This window comes from Orcinus orca, chromosome X (assembly GCF_937001465.1).
Source record: "Orcinus orca chromosome X, mOrcOrc1.1, whole genome shotgun sequence".
NCBI lineage: Eukaryota > Metazoa > Chordata > Mammalia > Artiodactyla > Delphinidae > Orcinus > Orcinus orca.
This window is the reverse complement of record NC_064580.1, coordinates 25,050,614-25,070,119: the sequence shown is the minus strand read 5'-3', so window position 1 is coordinate 25,070,119 and position 19,506 is coordinate 25,050,614. Positions and strand designations below refer to the sequence as shown.

At 36.0% G+C, this 19,506-nt stretch overlaps 1 protein-coding gene across 1 annotated transcript in view; it reads left to right on the top strand.

Annotated features, from left to right (window-relative positions):
• Window positions 1-9,085: 9,085 nt before the first annotated feature.
• The window catches only part of LOC101277373 (melanoma-associated antigen B10-like), a 40,816-nt gene continuing 30,395 nt past the window's right edge, over window positions 9,086-19,506 (top strand). Inside the window, exon 1 of the mRNA XM_004281031.1 lies at window positions 9,086-9,207. Coding sequence (XP_004281079.1) covers window positions 9,086-9,207 — 122 coding nt within the window. The remainder of the gene's footprint in view (window positions 9,208-19,506) is intronic.

Genomic DNA, 19,506 nt, shown 5'->3' with positions numbered 1-19,506 from the left:
TACTCAGAGTCTATCAGCCCCATCTGTCTTGTTTTGTGTCTCTAGACACAGCTTGGACCCCTCTAGTCTAGATTATACTGGAGATTGGCATAGTTATTAGAGCACAGACAAGTTTTATTTTGTTCACTTGATAACATAACCAAGGTATGTATGTAGTACACAAAATACAATTTCATTTTGTGGATCAGACCTATAGAGAACAAAAGGAAGTCATTATTCAAAAGTCTGGGGGAACACTGATAGAATCAACCCAAGATCATCAATCTGGGAATATCTTATTCTTGTTTCAATGGCTCCTTTAAGTCTCTCTTTACCATGCTTTTATTGATGCAAACAATCATCTGGGAAACCCAAATGTGATCAAAGAAGCACAATTCCTCAGTCTATGCAGGTACATGTTAATTCCATTTAAAAAAATTTTTCAGAGGATGTTGAAAGCATATCAATACTTCTACCATTTTATGATGAACTCCTTGTTAGGGTCAGTTGCCTCAGGTTAAAAAAAGTGTAAATATGCTGTTTCTTTAAGTGAAATTAGCTCCTTTTAAGGCCTGGAGGGATAAAATTTGAATTGCATCTATGATTCCTGATGTTTATGTACTGAAGTTTGCATACAGGTGAGGTTCTACATTGTATTAAGGGAATGATCAACAAATCTGTTAAGATTACTTTTCTTCCAGGCAAATCTTAGGATAAAAATGTAGAGTTAACAAAGAGACTTTGCAACGTGAAAATGTAGTATACGAAAATAACCATATTAACATAAAATATTTATATGTCCCAACCTTATTTTCAGTAAAATAATTTTATACCATATAACTATTCTTAATAAGTGACCAAGTAAAATAGCAGCTCATTGATACTAATTATTTGACTTATCTCCCTCAAAATATTTCTTAAAGTATGCTTCCATTACTAAAACCATACTGAAAAAGCCACAAGCATCATTCAAATAAAAATTTCTGACTATGCAGTTCACCAGCAAGAGGAAATGCATTATTAATTATCAGAGCATTTGCTAGTTCCACTCACATTCTGCTTGGTAGTAGTTACTGCCATTTGCCATTCCATAATTTACACTCCACTCAGACCTAATTGCTTGCAGCTTCTAAAACAAACAAAACTGTTTTTAATCTTGGGTGCCTGCTGACACAGTTCTTTTTATCTGGGAACCCACTCTACTTTTAATAGAGTAATTAATGCTCCCTGCTATAATAAAATTCCCACAATCTCATTGCCTTAACCTACAAAGATTTAGTGCATTTTATCAAATCTAAGCTGCCATCTATTTTAAGGTGCATTGTTTTGTATAGTGCCCAGGAAGAAAATGAATTCTCCCAGTTAAATTATGGTACCTTGCTTCCTTATCACTTTAAGAAGCATCCTTATTATAGAGAAATTAAAATGTAAGGAGGAAAAGTACCTGAGAATCAATGATACTGCTTTCTCCTTGTGCATAGTCTACTGAAGATCATCTAACTGGAAAGGGTCTCCATCAGGCTGTGACTAAGGCATCCTGGCTCTTTCCATCTTGAGGCTCCACTGTCTCCTGGCGACTTCTGAGTTCTCCATAGGATCCTGTCCATTGAGATTAGCAAGAAGTCACGAGAGAGAGAGAGAGAGAGAGAGAGAGGATGGCAATCGTTGTTTCAAATGTCAGGTCTAGGAGTGTCTTACATCACTATCACTCACATCCCTTTGGCAGCACTGATCACATGACATATCTAGATTTACGAGGAGGAGAAACGTATTTTTCCTGTGGTCCAGGAGGAAAATGAAATGGTGTGAATACCACATGGTATCACTACTCCAGTTCAGCCCCTATCACTTCCATTCATCTTTCACAACTTACCACAAGAATCACCTTTTCTGTTCAAGTTTTTCTTACTCATTACTCTTCCAAGTTAAAATGACTACTCTTCCTTTCGTGCTGTACTGATTTTCTTTTTTTTTAAATTTAATTTTATTTATTTTTTTATACAGCAGGTTCTTATTAGTTACCTATTTTATACATATTAGTGCATATATGTCAATCCCAATCTCCCAATTCATCCCACCACCACCACCCCACCCCAACTTTTCCCCCTTGGTGTCCACACGTTTTGTACTGATTTTCTGATATAAAATTAATAACCCTGTATGTTTGCATTAGACAGTGTCATAGTCTGCTAGGGCTGCCATAACAAAATACCACAGACTGAGTGGCTTAAACAACAGAAGTTCATTTTCCCAAAGATCTGGAGGCTAGAAGTCCAAGATCAAGGAGCCAGTAGGGTTCCTTTCTGGTGAGACCTCTCTTCCTTGCTTGCAGACAGCTGCCTTCTCACAGTTTACTCATGAGTCCTTTTCTCTGTGCATGTGCACCCACCAAGAGAGAAATCTCTCTGGTGTCTGTTCCTCTTCTATAAGGACACCAGTCCTATTGGATTAGGGTTCCATCTTTATGACCTCATTTAACCTTAATTACGTCCTTAAAGGCCCTATCTCCAAATACAATGACATTGGGAGGTTAGGGCTTCAACACAGGAATTTTGGAGAGACACAATTCAGTCCATAACAGATACCAAGTCCTTTTAAATGAGTGGATCCCTTCTGCCTGGAAGAATTTAGAAAATTAATACATTTGTTTTAGTTTAATTGGAATTAAATTGGAAGATGATGAAGAAGGGAAACTGTTGGGTTCTAGTTCTAGAATTTACATCATTTATCTATGTGATCTTTTTTTGCAGTACGCGGGCCTCTCACTGTTGTGGCCTCTCCCGTTGTGGAGCACAGGCTCCGGACGCGCAGTCCCAGCGGCCATGGCTCACGGGCCCAGGTGCCCGGCGGCACGTGGGATCCTCCCGGACCGGGGCACAAACCCATGTCCCCTGCATCGGCAGGCGGACTCTCAACCACTGTGCCACCAGGGAAGCCCATCTATGTGATTTTTAACCCTTCAGACACAAGTTTCTTCATCAAAAATTTTAGGAATTACAACAGATGGGTCTTTAAGTTTTCTTCAATGCTAAAATTTTTAATCTATTTGACACCCACAATAAAAATCAATGAAAGATCTTAATTCTCAATCAGGGCTCACAATTTTGATATACATACATCTTTTAAAGCAACAGATCATATTCCTGTATTGGGTCACAATTTACATTTATGCAAATTCATGATTGAATTCATGATTCCTGACTTTGTAACTATATCCTACCACATGCTGAAGACACATAATGCTATTCCAATTTCCCTTGCTATTGACTGGGTTGAAGTATAATATATTCTCATAATTATTTGCCATCAGGGAATTCTTTAGCAAATCTTTCCTCAGTTATTCCATTTCTGCAATACAGATGGGGAGATTTTTCACTTTTCAAAACGCTAGTGAATAAAATTCACATAAAGCTACCTTTCAAAATATAAAGAATTCATCTCATTTGAATCCTACCAAGGTCACCAGTGACTCTAAATTTACTTGAAAAAACACATTTAAGTTAGAATGTGTTGTTAAAAAAGCAAAAGTCAGCTAGAGCATTGTGAATGAGGGATAATGATAAACAATATTCCACCATAGAGTTAGAAGTCATCAGCAGTAGTAAGTTAATACTATTAGCTTTGAGGCTAGTTATAGTTAGTATTTTTATAAAAATACATTAAGAAAACAAAAGAATGATAATTTATTTTTCTAAGTAGGAAGAAGTTAGAACAAAATACAAATATTCAAAAGAAAAATGTATCACTTCAGATTTGAAAATGTTTCCAAATATATTCATTTCTCTGTAATTTAATTACATATTTTGGGACTTTCAAATGATACTTCTCTGTTGAAAGCAGGAAATAAAGAATATTTTTAAAAGTTCAACAAATATACATGGTAAGATTTGGGTATATATAGATATATATGTTATTAATGGCACCAATGATCAGAAGGTTTTTTTTTTTTTTTTAAACAATTAAACTATTTTTATTTTTGTGGTACATGGGCCTCTCACTGCTGTGGCCTCTCCCGTCGCAGAGCACAGGCCCCGGACGTGCAGGCTCAGTGGCCATGGCCATGGGCCCAGCCGCCCCGTGGCATGCAGGACCCTCCCGGACCGGGGCACGAACCTGTGTCCCCTGCATTGGCAGGCGGACTCCCAACCACTGTGCCACCAGGGAAGCCCCAGAAGTTTTTATTGAGCCTCACTATATACGAGTCACCATATTCAGTGATTTAAATATAAATCCTCACACTAAATGAATGAGGTAGGTACTATTAACATCCTGTTTTGTAAATATGGAACCCAACCAAGGTACAGAGATTTAATGTCAAGACTATACAATTAGAAAGTTGTGGAGCCCAGACAATTTGACTCCAGAATTTGTGTTCTTTCCACCATATTCAACTATTTCTGATAACACTGGGGCATCAGTTATGTGATTCGTACCTAGAGTAAATAAAGTCTTAATAAATTTTGTACCTTTTTGTGTATGGTTGTAAAGTAACTTTTTATAGTACATAATTAAGAATGAATTAGAAGTATTTTTTTAGTCTTGCCAAAAATGTACAAACAGAATCTAACCATGAAGAAACAACAGATAAGCACTGTACAAAGTACTTGTATTCTTCAAAAACGTCAAGATCAAGAAATACAAAGAAAGGCTGAGGAACTTCTCCAGAATAAAAAAAGACTAAGGAAACATGACAAGTAAACGCAGAGGATGATTTTGGATTGGATCCTGGACTGGTGATAAAAGGGAATATATATAAAGGGGATTATTGGAAAAATTGACTAGATCTGAATATGAGCTGAAGTTTAAGTAATAATGTATCAATGTTAAATTTCCTGTGTTGTGGTTATATAAGAGAATATACTTGTTCTTAGGAAATACACACTGAAGTACTGAAATGTGTGTGTGTTTGTGTGTGTGTGCATTGGTGGGGGGTGCATATGAAAGGAGAGAATGATAAACAAATGGGATAAAATGCAAATATAAATGAATTAATGAATCTGGTGAAGGCCATAAGGGGATTTTCTTGCAACTTTTCTTTAGGTTTGAAATCATGGAGAACATCATGCTAAGTGAAATAAACCAGACACAGAAAGACAAATGTTGTATGATGTCATTTATATGTGCAATCTAACATATTAAGACTCAGAATCAGAGAGTAGAATAGTGGTTGCCAGGAGCAGGAGGGAGGGGGAAATAGATGTTGGTTAAAGGGTACAAAGTTTCAGTTATGCAAGATATGCTCTGGAGATCAAATATACAGTATACAACACGGTGACTATAGTTAACAATACTGTATTGAACACTCAAAATTTGCCAAGAGGGTAGATCTTAAGTGTTCTCACCACAAACAAAAAGAAAAATAAAAAGAACATGGTGACTATGTGAGGTTATGGATATATTAATTAATTTGATTGTGGTGATCATTTCACAATGTATTCAAAACATCAAGTTGTACACCATAAATACATACAGTTCCTATTTATCAATTATACCCCAATAAACTGAAAAAATAGGAAAAAACACACTAAAAGGATAGGATAGAAAGAAGTATGTTATCGATTGTTTAATTCATAAGCTTATAAAAATATAGATTAATAAGCCATCAAGCACTAAAGCAGGCACTAAGGATCAAATGAAATTGAAACTAAGTATCTTCATCAGGAATGTAATTATCTGCGAAGAAATGTTTGAAAGTAATAAAAACCTTCAGTTAAATAGAGAATTGGGATATGTTAGTTTAATTGTTTTTTATTAAGAAAACTATCAAGAGACTAAAAAAATATATTCCAGATAATATTAAAATATGTTGGCTTCTTTCACAGGAAATATCCATTTTAATCATAAGAATGTTTCCTTTCTTGTGGATCTGCTTTGGTAACTTTTTTTAACTAAAATAAGTTAGGCACTTTCACATTTATTATTATTTTAATTCACAGAATCATTCTCTAAGTTGTGTTATTATTTCCATTTTTGTAGATGAGGAAACTGAGGCTCAGAGCAATTAAATAACTTGTTCAAGGGCACACAGGAGTTATGCTTCTTGGATTTCACATCCCCATCAGCCTGACCTTAATCCCATACTTTTTCTACCTTAACCCTCTGGCATTTAGTGAAAGGTGATTCATTAAAATATAAAGTAAATTGAAATAGCCAAGACCACTTTCAATGAAAAATGAGATGGGAGCCTTCTTAGTGGCAAAATGGATTTTGAAACTTTGCTTTGTAATGAAATGCTAGCCCTTTACAAATTAGAAGTTGTTGATCTTTAAACCATGGCTCATTTCAGTTTACTGAAGGGGGAAAAAAAAAGACTAAAATGGAAAGAAAGAATAAAAGAAATACTGCTTTTATCAATGTGTTAGACATAAAAATGACTGATTAATTGAAAAATTGTCACATAGCTTCTCTGATATTGAATACTTTCAGACACATTTGGCTTAAAACTGAATGATTCCTTAGAGACCTTTTTTCTACCCCCATAACTGCAATGCACCTTAAAAAACCCTTATTGGCAGGAGTCTCAAAGCTGCTGCAGCATTTTGTATGACAAAATATCTGACAAGAACTCTTCTCACTGGGACAGTCATTAGAAGCCCAGGAAATAATGCCAATAGAATAAGTCATCCATCAGCTAAAGAAGATGTGCCTTCTTGGCTTTTTCATTTTATTTTAAGGAGAATCATAAAATAAATATGTGCCATTGTCATTGATATCCAAAAGAATTTTTTGAAGTGTTACATAATTATTTACTGAACTATTAAATAATAAAGAAAATAAGTTATTGTGTTAATTAATTAGTCAGTTATTTTGTATACTGTTGTTGCTCCACAACAGAGATTTTCAAAAGTGCATTAGAATCACCTGGAGGTCTTATTAAATGCAGATTGCTAGACCCCAAGCTTTGAGTATCTGATTTAAGATTGGGGCAGGGCTTGATAATTTATATTTCTAACAAGTTCCTAGGTGATGCTGATGCTGCTGATCTGGGGACCATACTTCAGGAATATTTGGTCTGGAATATATGTAAGATTTTTAGATTTCCAAACTAAGATTCTTCATTGATCATCTGGAATCACTTAGAATCCTTTGTATTCAAGAAAAGATTATAAATATGCAAACATAACTATCTTTAAAAGGCTCTGTTTCCACCTGGTTTGTTAATTGACCTTTGGACTTAGATCTTCACTGTCCAATATGGTAAACACTAGGTACATGTGGCTATTTAATTAATTAAAGCTAAATAAATTTAAAAGTTCAGTTCTTCAGTCACACTAGCCACATTCAAGTGTTCAATAGCCACATGTGGCTACTGGCTACTAGAGTAGACAGAGAAGAACATTTCCTTCATCTTTGGAAGTTGTATTGGATAGTTAATAGAGTCTTCCTTAACTTTTTAAAAATTTTTTATTAAAAAAATTTTTTTGACTGCGTTGGGTCTTCGTTGCTGCTCGTGAGCTTTCTCTAGTTGTGGCAGGTGGGAGCTACTCTTCGTTGCAGTGCACGGGCTTCTCATTGCGGTGGCTTCTCTTGTTGCACAGCGCAGGCTCTAGGCACACGGGCTTCAGTAGTTGCAGCACACGGGCTCAGTAGTTGTGGTATGCGGGCCCTAGAGTGTGTAGACTTCAGTACTTCCAGCGCATGGGCTCAGTAGTTGTGGCACGTGGGCTCTAGGGCACGCTGGCTTCAGTAGTTGTGGTGCACAGGCTTAGTTGCTCTGCAGCATGTGGGATCTTTCTGGACCAGGGATCGAACCTGTTTCCCCTGCATTGGCATGCGGATTCTTAACCACTGCGCCACCAGGGAAGTCCCTTCCTTAACTTTTTCAAGTTAACATAACATAACATAAACAGAGCAGGCAGATCAGTGATGTAATTTCAGGCATTTGGTCTTCCTCAACATCCCCCTCCAGCTAAGATCATCTGTGCGTGCATACATGCATACTTACGAACACAATTTTCTCACTCAATATCTAATATCTACAAGCTAACCTTCAAGTCTGGGATCCAGTTTAAAGACATACACACTGGGAAAGATTGTCCCTTACATGTTTTAATCATTTAAAATTCTGTAGGTTTTAAGAGCTTCCTGAAGTTCTAATTTGAGGGCACAGATAATAGAGAAAATTAAAAGTAAAATTAAAATAGTAAAACATATTTTGATCCTGGGATGTTGGAAAAGAGGAATGTACCATTCAGGAACATGTAAAATATTCAATTTTACTTCATTTTCTTCTAAATTGTCCTGCGTATTATATTGAATCCTCTCTATAGTGCCAATTTGGCTATGAAGAATAGAGAACAGGGGGCTGTGGCTTTCTATACGGAATGCTGTATGTCTATGTCCCCATTCTACTCACTTTTCTGTGACATTGTATGACATCATTGGATCTCAGTGCCTTGTTTATAAATGGAACCAACATGATTGTTGTAAAGAGGACATGAAGAAAGTATGTTTGAATGTACTTTGTATACTGTCAAAGCTTATGCAAATTCTGTCTATGGCATTTCTCTCGTGCTAAAAGTTGATATTCTGGTTGTGAAAGAAAGCTGATAAACAGCCTCACGAGACAGTATGGCACTACAATCCCAGAAATTCTCATCTTCATCTCTGTGAAACAGGGCTGCCAACTCAATGCACTTTGCAGCACTGTGCAAAGATAAACAACAAAATATTTCAGCCTTTTAAAGCTTCACACATTCAACTTAGAAGTATAAGATGGATGTGATAAGTAGGATGCTAAGGTGTCTCTCAATGTTCTTCACCCACTCCTATGAGATCCTCTGCCCTTGAGTGTTTGTGGGACCTGTGAATATAATGAGATATTACTACCATGATTATGTTAAATTTCATGGCAAAAGGAATTTTGCAGATGTCATTAAGATCTTAAATTAGTTGATGTTAAAATAAGGAAACCATCCTGGGTGGTTCAGACCTAATCAGATGAGCCCTTAAAAGGTCCTGAACTCTTCCTAATGCAAGAGATTGGAAGTGTGAAGGATTCAATGAGAGGGAAGGTCTCTGTTACTGACATTGAAGATGAAGGGGGCTACATGGCAAAGAATGTGGGAGGCTTCTAGGAGCTGAGAGTAGCCATAGATGATAGCCAATGAGGAAATGGGGACTTCATTCCTACAACCACAAGGAAGTAAATTCTGCTAACAACCTGAATGAACTTGGAAGAGAATCCCAAGCTCCAGATGAGAGTGCTGACATCTTGATCGCAGCCTTGTGAGATTATGAGCAGAGAATCCACTCATGCTAGCTCAACTTCTGACCTATAGAAACTGTGAGATAATAAATTGGTGTTTAAGCTGCTAGATTTATGGTGTTTTTGGTACAGAACAATAGAAAACTAACACAGTGCACTGGCACTTAGGAGGTTGCTTTTTAGTATCTATTATTTGAGAGAAAGAGACACTTTGACTGCAGCATTTCTGTACATAAAGTATTTGAAATCATAGCATGTTATTCATATTTAGTGTGGTTCAATTCCTCAGGAATCAGAGGACTTAAAGGGAGGAGAGTATGCAGTGAGTAGATGATTCCTAGGCTCTAATTCAGTAGGTCTGCATGTGTGGCCTGCAGTTAAGACTACTAGGGAACATCTGTCAATGGTTACTGAGAAAAAGTTAATTAAAATCAAGGCCACTTGGTCCGTACAATGGATTTTATGGGCGTGCCGTGTGAGAATCAGGTAAGGTCCTTTTAAAAACTGACTTAGAGAGAAAGGCACAATATATATATTTGTGATCACCAAAGTGTCAATAATATCCTAAGCCTTCTTACAGTTTTTCCATCTTCCATTCAAACTGGTAATAACATACAATATTCTAGAAGAAAGAGAGTAGAGAAAACCTTACCACAGAAGTGTCTGTGTTTTGAAACATCTGATACTCCTAAGTGATCATGATCCACCTTGTTCTCATCTTGGGCTGTACGGCCAACATTATTTTTATTGAGGATGATCAACTGCCTTACAATGTATCTTTGGTATGCAACTCAGTGATCTGCAAAGTCGAGAAACAAAAAGAGGTCATAGTGAAGACTCTGCTTATTAACAGCCACCCTGCCTTAATATCAGAGCCACAACAATGATTGGAAAATTGAACATTTTTTATTCCTTCTCAGTTAATTACAAATTTCCTTCTGGCATTAATATTGGACTATCATATGTTTAAAATTATATCTCAACATCGATGAACCTATATTTTAAATAATTCCTTAATTTGATTCTATTACTGCTGGTTCATTGATCTTCTTTTGAGAATCAATTGAAGAGATCATTAATAAAGAGCACTTACAGTGGCTGAGAAGTAATTTGATCAGACCTACTACCGTAGTCAAGATGAGAAAGTTACCAGTTCTGCCTATGGAATGAATCAATATTGGTAGTGAAATCTAAGTATAGGGATTTATTCCTCTTGACAATTATCTCCTAGGCATACAGTTCTGTTCCTGAAGATTGTTCCGTGGACCACCCACATCAGAATCACCTAGAAAGCTTGTTAAAATGTACATGCCTTGGCCTCACCTCTGGCCTATTCAGTTAGAGCCTTTGGTTTTACTGCCCAAGAGTCTGCATTTTAAAGAAGCTCCCTACAAGATTCTTAGGAACACCTAAGTCAAGAAACAGTGATAAATGGAGGCTAAGAAGTGGAGTTGTTTTGTTTCCTAGGTCTGGTAGAGTCCAGACCTCTTCAAACTTGGCATACCCTCTCTTCTGAGGTTCATGAGGCCTACCTTAATGGTCTCTGATCTCAACTATAATGACAAATCCTACCTCAATATTGAATGTCTTTGTACCCTCTGCCAACAACATATCTCAAGTAAGAGACTGTTTCTAACTTGTCTTTAGCTTTGCAAATATCTCCACTTTCCTCCATTTTTATTCAAAAGAGTAAATCACCTAGAATGCCTTTGAATATGATGCTACTATTTTATACCAGATGAGTTAAGATGGTAGGCACATTTGGAAGGGGTTGTGCCTCAGGACTCCACAGTCATATTTTGAACCTGAAAACCTGAGACTTTTCATGCTTCAAGAGAAGTTATCTTAAAGCATGTCATAAGATCATGTGATGGGCCTGAAACTTCTGGGAATTTAAACAGGGATGATTAACTTTCGTGATCATGGATGAAAGAAACCCCTCAAAAAAGTCAGGAGGTGAGCTTTCACCTATACTTTACATATATATTGTGGGTCTTGGAGATGGATAGACCTCAAATTGTACTGCTACTGTGTTACATTAGAACCGTATGTGTCTGTTTTGTCTTCTATAAAGTTCATGTGTATATGTCTCAATTTTATCATCTATAAAATTCACCTGCCTTTAGGATAGAGTTTTCAGATAAAATATAGGACGTGCAGTTGAATTTGAATTTCAGATAAACAACAAACAATTGATTCAGTATAAGTGTATCCCATGGAATACTTGGGACACATTTACATGAAAAATTGGTTTGTTGTGTATCTTAAATTCATATTTAACTGGGCATCCTACACTTTGCTAATTCGCACAACCTTAGTTTAGGGATTTGAATTGCATAAGTCTAAGGATTTTTGGAACAATTAAATGAGCTAGCACATGCAAAATGCAAAAATGAATGCTTGGTAAATATTTGACATTGCTGTGTACATTTTCCTACTTCTTATCCATACCTTCTGTTCCAGTTTGGGCACTTTGCATAGGTGGAAGCTCTGAGAGGAAGAGATCTACTTGTCTTCAGATTTTTCCATCTGACTAAATAACAACGTTTATAGTTAAATCCGCTATTAGTTTTCATAGCTTAGCTATATGTAAATTCCTATATTCTACTTTGCAAAAATTAGGAGCACAGAAAAAATGAGCTAAACATTATTTTATCTAAGCCCTGGAACAGGTTAATACGTATATCTAATAACAATCAATGAAAAGTCCTTTTTATTGATATGAAACATATAGGTTAGATATGAGGTATAGTATATAGGAAGTAATTTCCTTTGGGTATATCTTAAAAATTTCTGAAAAACATTGTGAAATTGCATCAGTAACTTTTTTGATAATGCAGAAATGTTTCAAGAAGCCAAATAGTAAGCCAATTTCTGTACCACTTCACTTCTTTATAAATGAAAATGGTGTTTCAGTCTAATTCTAGTTGTGATTTTCTTGCCATGAATTTTCATAAAGAGAGAAAACCAATATGTATATACGTTAATTTTTAAACTTCATATTATATACTTATATAAGTAAATCCAGATATACTTAATAAAATAAAAATGGGAGTCTTGTTTATTATCATTTACATCAAGTTGGTGATTTGATTTTGAGTTGGGTGCTCTTCAGCAGATCAGATTAATTGGAACTTCTCAGTACAGTTCAGCAAATACTGCTAAGTGATTTTCAACTGTTCGCAGCTGATGACTAGGAGGACAATAATTTGGGGGGCCTTTTTAGATCAAATACCACAATATTTTAGATTGAACATATCTAATGTTAAATAGCTGAGTACACTTTGCTTTGGCAGACAGCACAAAGGAAAAAGACACAATCTGCCTTTGGTAATTTTAACTCATCGAGGAGATAAGTTTGTATCTATTTCACTTTCTGTAGTTTCAAGAGTGTTCTTTAATTCAAGGTCCAAATTGGTTCTCCAAATATCAAGAGGTTTTTAATTAATAAGTGTGTAAAATTTTGGTAGAAATGCTGTATTGTTTATCACTAGACTGTGTGGTCCTCAATTTCTTCCCTATTCCAAAGTTTAGGGACCTTTGTGTGAGGGACAGGAGAATTAATGTGAAACAGGAAGCCTAGCCTGCTAAAGGAGAAACGGTTTGCTCAACGATTAACCACTTCAAATTGCAGTGTGGGTAGTTGCAATTAATTCGGGATCTCCCTTCTTTCCAGCAGAAAAGACTGTGTCTTCTAGTAGCAGCATTGTTCCTATCGTGTCATCCCTTGGCAATTCTATACCTGAGGAGTAAGAATGACTTAGGTATGTCAGAGGAATCACCTTGAAAGAGAACACAAAGTAATAAAAACAAACATTTACTGAGTGCTTCAGTTTGCCATGCACTTTTCTAAGTTCGTACTCTACATATGTTACTGTTTATATTCTCAACAAATCTGAGGTGGATAGTATTATCCTCATTTAAAAGATGAGGTGATTGGGACACAAAAAACTTAAGTATCCTAACTAGTGTCACACAAGAATGAACTGGTGGAGTTAAGATTTGAACCCAGGCAGTCTGATTCCAGAGCCACTGCTCTTATGATTTATATCATAATTGTGGGGAGATGGTTAGTCCTTCTTCATAATTCAGATTTCTCCTATCAAGAAACTATTACTATTGAGTGGAGTTCAAGATAAATCTTGGAGCAAAACATTTAGCCTAAATTATTTTCTTCCTTATTGTCTGCCACATGTCTGTAATTTCTTAGCACATTCAATCTTTCAACATATGTTTATTGAACATCCACTACATTTGGGGGTTATTTGAGACTTCAAGGTTAAGAATGCAAATAAATTACAGTTTGGCATTAGAAGAAGTTAACTACTTAAAGTGCAAGGTCCGGGAGGTATTAGAAGCACCATGTATAATATGTGCTGGGGAACAGAAAAAAATAAGGTCTTGGATTCTGCCTGGGCCCTTAGGAAAGGCTTCCTTCAGATTTTCTCTCTAAAATTATATGGTTTTAAGATCAGCATTAACTTAAGATCTTGATTGCTAACATCAAGGATCTACAGCAATCATACTCTGCCTTTATACCAAGACGTCAATAATGAGCTAAATAAAACATTCTGTATTATAAGATATTATCTATTTATATAATTTTGGAACTTGCCTTACCAGTTCTCGTTCATAGATCCTACTAAGCAAACACATAACTATATATCCATGCTATTTAGTAGCGGCCATAATCTTCATCCAGGGTATGATGTCATCTTGATATCCCTCAGTGTTCTGCCTATATTATATCAACTTGACTCTGTATCTTAAAAAATGTAGCTGTGATCATTTGCTAATTTTCAGGGAAAGGGCCTTTTAACACTGACTAAGGGAAAGAGAAAATCAAATTCCCCTTTCTGTTCTTTTTATCCCTATACACTTTTTGGTGGTTAAGTTATGGATGGAGTATTATAGCATAGAATAAACACATTAAATGTACAGACTAGTGAACATATCTCCCCTCACATCCGTAACATGTGCCTGTACGCACACGAATACACACACACACAGGAAAATACAGACTCGGTAAATGGCCATTTATATCACATTTCATATAGAGCAGAGAAATACTCATATTTGTTTTTTTCCTTTCTAGTTTGCTTTTCTAAACAATTCAGGATATATAACAATGATATGACACAGATATATTACTCTGTGGAGATATGCGCATTCACGACATTGGCAAGTGGTTTGAGATTGATGACATAGAACTGCTCTAGCAGATGATCTGGCATTGTATGCTCTTCTCCTCTAATGAAAGAAGGAGCTACACATGGATCATAATTATCAAGAACTATCTGTTACTGTCAGTGACAAAAGGAAATCACATTGTTTCACTGTGTGTGTATTAGATATTACTGCTGAAGATTAAATAAATGTAATGTATTATAGATACAGAAGGAATACATTAAAAATTAGCTGAGATATTTATAAGATGCCACAATAGGAAGCAAGGGTTCATGGCATTATCCAAGGTAATGATGATTTTGGCATTGAACACGACTTACATATTTATGCAATGGTAAATGTTTTCCTGTTTCAGAAGTTACTTTTTATAGAAAAAGGCAACAAGAATGTAATCACTGGTATTAAGTGCATTAGGGGAAGTAACTAAGCAAATGAAATCTTTCTGAACATTCTCCAGCATTGTAAAAATACACTTAATCATATGGCCATATTGCTGGTTACATGACCTCTTTAAAAAAAAAAAAAATCTGAAGAGGAAGCACAAATATTTTAAAATATTTTTAAAAACAAATACTGTGTTTTTGGCAGGGAATATTATCTAAGTTGTATAGATTAGGATGACTTTGCTCTGTTTTAAAATCTAAGTTCAAAATTATTTAAAAGTGAAATGGAAATGATATACAGAAATACTATTTACATTACCAGATATAAATTTTCAAATATTCGTAGTAATGGACGGGAACCTGGAAAATACTGGTTGCAATTAAATTTGGATTTGGAATTGTAATCACCTATTCACACCCTCAGCATTCAGCTAACTAGTTTTTCTATTACATTTTAAAATTATCTTAGCTATACCTACACAAGTGTTAGAAGGCTTGAGTTTATAACTTAACAATTTACTAACTGAGGAGAAAGTAAGTGATCTTCTTTCACGTTAATCAGTTGCTACAATTGATGACACTGAGCAGAAAGAACAACCAGAAATCAAGAGCTCTGGAATTCTCAAAGCCTACTGCTTGGTTTCATTGCAGCAGCTGTTCCACTTTGGCTGTGTGAATTCAGCAGCAGGGTTTGGTCTCCCTAACCACTCCTGTGGTTGTATATTCATGCTATACTCTGAAGTCCACTTTCAGAGAACCTCCACTTGCTGGTTTTTGGTTTGTTTGTTTATTTACTTACTTACTAGTGTGGCAATTAAAAATATGTTTCTTGTAGGTCTAGACAATAAATTCATGCATACTTGGTAGCTAACTATAAAAAAGAGATGAGCCATCAATACATGTTCTGTAGAGGCATTCCAAAACAGGAGTGCCTGGTATATTTAACACAGGGCTTAAGGTATTATAATAATTTAAAGACGTGCTATGTTTGGTATTTTACTATTATTATTTTACTTTATGGTATTTTTGTTTATTTCCCCTTTTTGTTATTTTTCTGGACTAAGTTGCTCTACATGCTTTTTTTTTCTCTGTCACTTAGAAGGCAAGACTCTTTAAAAATTTTCTGTTGGTGATAGGATGACTGAAATGTTTGGCCTTATCAAGTACTATCAAGGATGTGGAATTTTAGAACACTTACATTGCTAGTGATGATGTAAATTTGCACAGCTGTTTTGGGGAAAATACCTAAAATTACTTACTTAAGCTATGCAGCAACTTAAGCAGCTTATTTTATTCCTGGATATATACCCAACAGAAATAATTCTTCATGCATGTACAAGGCATGCATGACAGTGATCACAGAAGTTTTATTCATAATAGTTGAAAGCTGAAAACAACCTAAATGTACATCAAAAGTTGAATCGGTAAACAAATTGTGATATATTTATGCAGTGGAACACTTAACAGCAATGAAAAAGAGCAAACTACCGATAGGTGCAACTAGATGGAGTAATTTCAAAGGCATAATATTGACAGAAAGAAGTCAGACACAAAAGAGCACGCACTGTATGATTCCATTCATGTGAAGTTAAAAATACAATTTGTTGTGATAGAGATTAGAATAGTATTTATCATTGTAGGGGGACGCTACTGACTAGTCAGGTGGACAGGAGAAACTTCTTGGGATGTTGAAGATGTTCTCTAACTTGATGTGGGTGGTGGTTACATACGTGAGTATATGTGAAAATCCACAGAAATTAAGATTTATTTTTTCAATTTAAGTAATTCTTCAGTTAAGAAAAATATACTGTACCAGTATATTATATACCAGTTGTATATAAATGTCAACTACTTTTGAGTTAATATTTCTTTCTTTTCTTTTAACATCTTTATTGTACTATAATTGCTTTACAATGCTGTGTTAGTTTCTGCTGTATAACAAAGTGCATCAGCTGTATGTATACATATATCCCCATATCATCTCCCTCCTACATCTCCCTCCCACTCTCCCGATCCCACCCCTCTAGGTGGTCACAAAGAACAAAGCTGATCTCCCTGTGCTTTGCAGCTGCTTCTCACTAGCTATCTATTTTATATTTGGTACTGTATATATATCAATGCCACTCTCTCACTTCATCCCAGCTTACCCTTCCCCCTCCCCAAGTCCTCAAGTCCATTCCTTATATCTGTGTCTTTATTCATGTCCTGCCCCTAGGTTTTTCAGAACGATTTTTTCTTGTTGTTAGATTCCATATATATGTGTTAGCATACGGTATTTGTTTTTCTCTTTCTGACTTACTTCACTCTGTATGACAGACTCTAGGTCCATCCACCTCACTACAAATAACTCAATTTTGTTTCTTTTTATGGCTGAGTAATATTACATTGTATATATGTGCCACATCTTCTTTATCCATTCACCTGTCGATGGGCATTTAGGTAGTTTCCACATCCTGACTATTGTAAATAGAGCTGCAATGAACATTGTGGTTCATGACTCTTTTTGAATTATGGTTTTCTCAGAGTATATGCCAAGTAGTGGGATTCCTGGGTCATGTGATAGTTCTATTTTTAGTTCTTTAAGAAACCTCCATACTGTTCTCCATAGTGGCTGTATCAATTTACATTCCCACCAACAGCGCAAGAGGGTTCCCTTTTCTCCACACCCTCTCCAGCATTTATTGTTTGTAGATTTTTTGATGAGGGCCATTCTGACCAGTGTGAAGTGATACCTCATTGTAGTTCTGATTTGCATTTCTCTAATGATTAGTGAGGTTGAGCATTCTTTCATGTGTTTGTTGGCTGTCTGTATATCTTCTTTGGAGAAATGTCTATTTAGGTTTTCCGCCCATTTTTGGATTGGGTTGTTTCTTTGATATTGAGCTGCATGAGCTGCTTGTATATTTTGGAGATTAATCCTTTGTCAGTTGCTTCATTTGCAAATATTTTCTCCCATTCTGAGGGTTGTCTTTTGGTCTTGTTTATGGTTTCCTTTGCTGTGCAAAAGCTTTTAAGTTTCATTAGGTCCCATTTGTTTATTTCTGTTTTTATTTCCATTTCTCTAGGAGGAGGGTCAAAAAGGATCTTGCTGTGATTTGTGTCATAGAGTGTTCTGCCTATGTTTTCCTCTAGAGTTTTATACTATCTGGGCTTACATTTAGGTCTTTAATCTATTTTGAGTTTATTTTAGTGTATGGTGTTAGGGAGTGTTCTAATTTCATTCTTTTACATGTAGCTGTCCAGTTTTCACAGCACCAATTATTGAAGAGGCTGTCTTTTCTCCACTGTATATTCTTGACTCCTTTATCAAAGATAAGGTGACCATATGTGCATGGGTTTATCTCTGGGCTTTGCATCCTGTTCCATTGATCTATATTTCTGTTTTTGTGCCAGTACCACGCTGTCTTGATTACTGTAGCATAGTAATATAGTCTGAAGTCAGGGAGCTTGATTCCTTCAGCTCCGTTTTTCTTTCTCAAGATTGCTTTGGCTATTCGGAGTCTTTTGTGTTTCCAAACAAATTGTGAAATTTTTTGTTCTAGTTCTGTGAAAAATGCCATTGGTAGTTTGATAGGGATTGCATTGAATCTGTAGATTGCTTTGGGTAGTATACTCATTTTCAAGGTATTTTATTCTTTTTGCTGCAATGGTAAATGGGAGTGTTTCCTTAATTTCTCCTGCAGATTTTTCATCATTAGTGTATCGGAATGCAAGAGATTTCTCTGCATTAATTTTGTATCCTGCTACTTTACCAGATTCACTGATTAGCTCTAGTAGTTTTCTGGTAGCATCTTTGGGATTCTCTATGTATAGTATCATGTCATCTGCAGTGACAGTTTTACTCCTTTCTGGCTTGTAGAGTTTCTGCTGAAAAATCAGCTGTTAACTTTATGGGAGTTCCCTTGTATGTTATTTGTCGTTTTTCCCTTGCTGCTTTCAATAATTTTTCTTTGTCTTTAATTTTTGCCAATTTGATTACTATGTGTCTCAGCATGTTTCTCCTTGGGTTTATCCTGTATGGGACTCTCTGTGCTTCCTGGACTTGGGTGGCTATTTCCTTTCCCATGTTAGGGAAGTTTTCGACTATAATCTCTTCAAATATTTTCTCGGGTCCTTTCTCTGTCTCTTCTCCTTCTGGGACCCCTATAATGTGAATGTTGTTGCGTATAATGTTGTCCCAGAGGTCTCTTAGGCTGTCTTCATTTCTCTTCATTCTTTTTTCTTTATTCTGTTCTGCAGCAGTGAATTCCACCATTCTGTCTTCCAGGTCATTTATCCATTCTTCTGCCTCAGTTATTCTGCTATTGATTCCTTCTCGTGCAGTTTTCATTTCAGTTATTGTATTTTTCTTCTCTGTTTGTTTTTTAATTCTTCTAGGTGTTTGTTAAACATTTCTTGCATTCTTGATCTTTGCCTCCATTCTTTTTCTGAGGTCTTGGATCATCTTCACTATCATTATTCTGATTTCTTTTTCTGGAAGGTTGCCTATCTCCACTTCATTTACTTGTTTTTCTCAGGTTTTATCTTTTTCCTTCATCTGGTACATAGCCCTCTGCCTTTTCATCTTGTCTATCTTTCTGTGAATGTGATTTTTGTTCCACAGGCTGCAGGATTGTAGTTCTTCTTGCTTCTGCTGTCTGCCCTCTGGTGGATGAGGTTATCTAAGAGGCTTGTGTAAGTTTCCTGATGGGACGGACTGGTGGTGGTAGAGCTGACTGTTGCTCTGGTGGGCAGAGCTCAGTAACACTT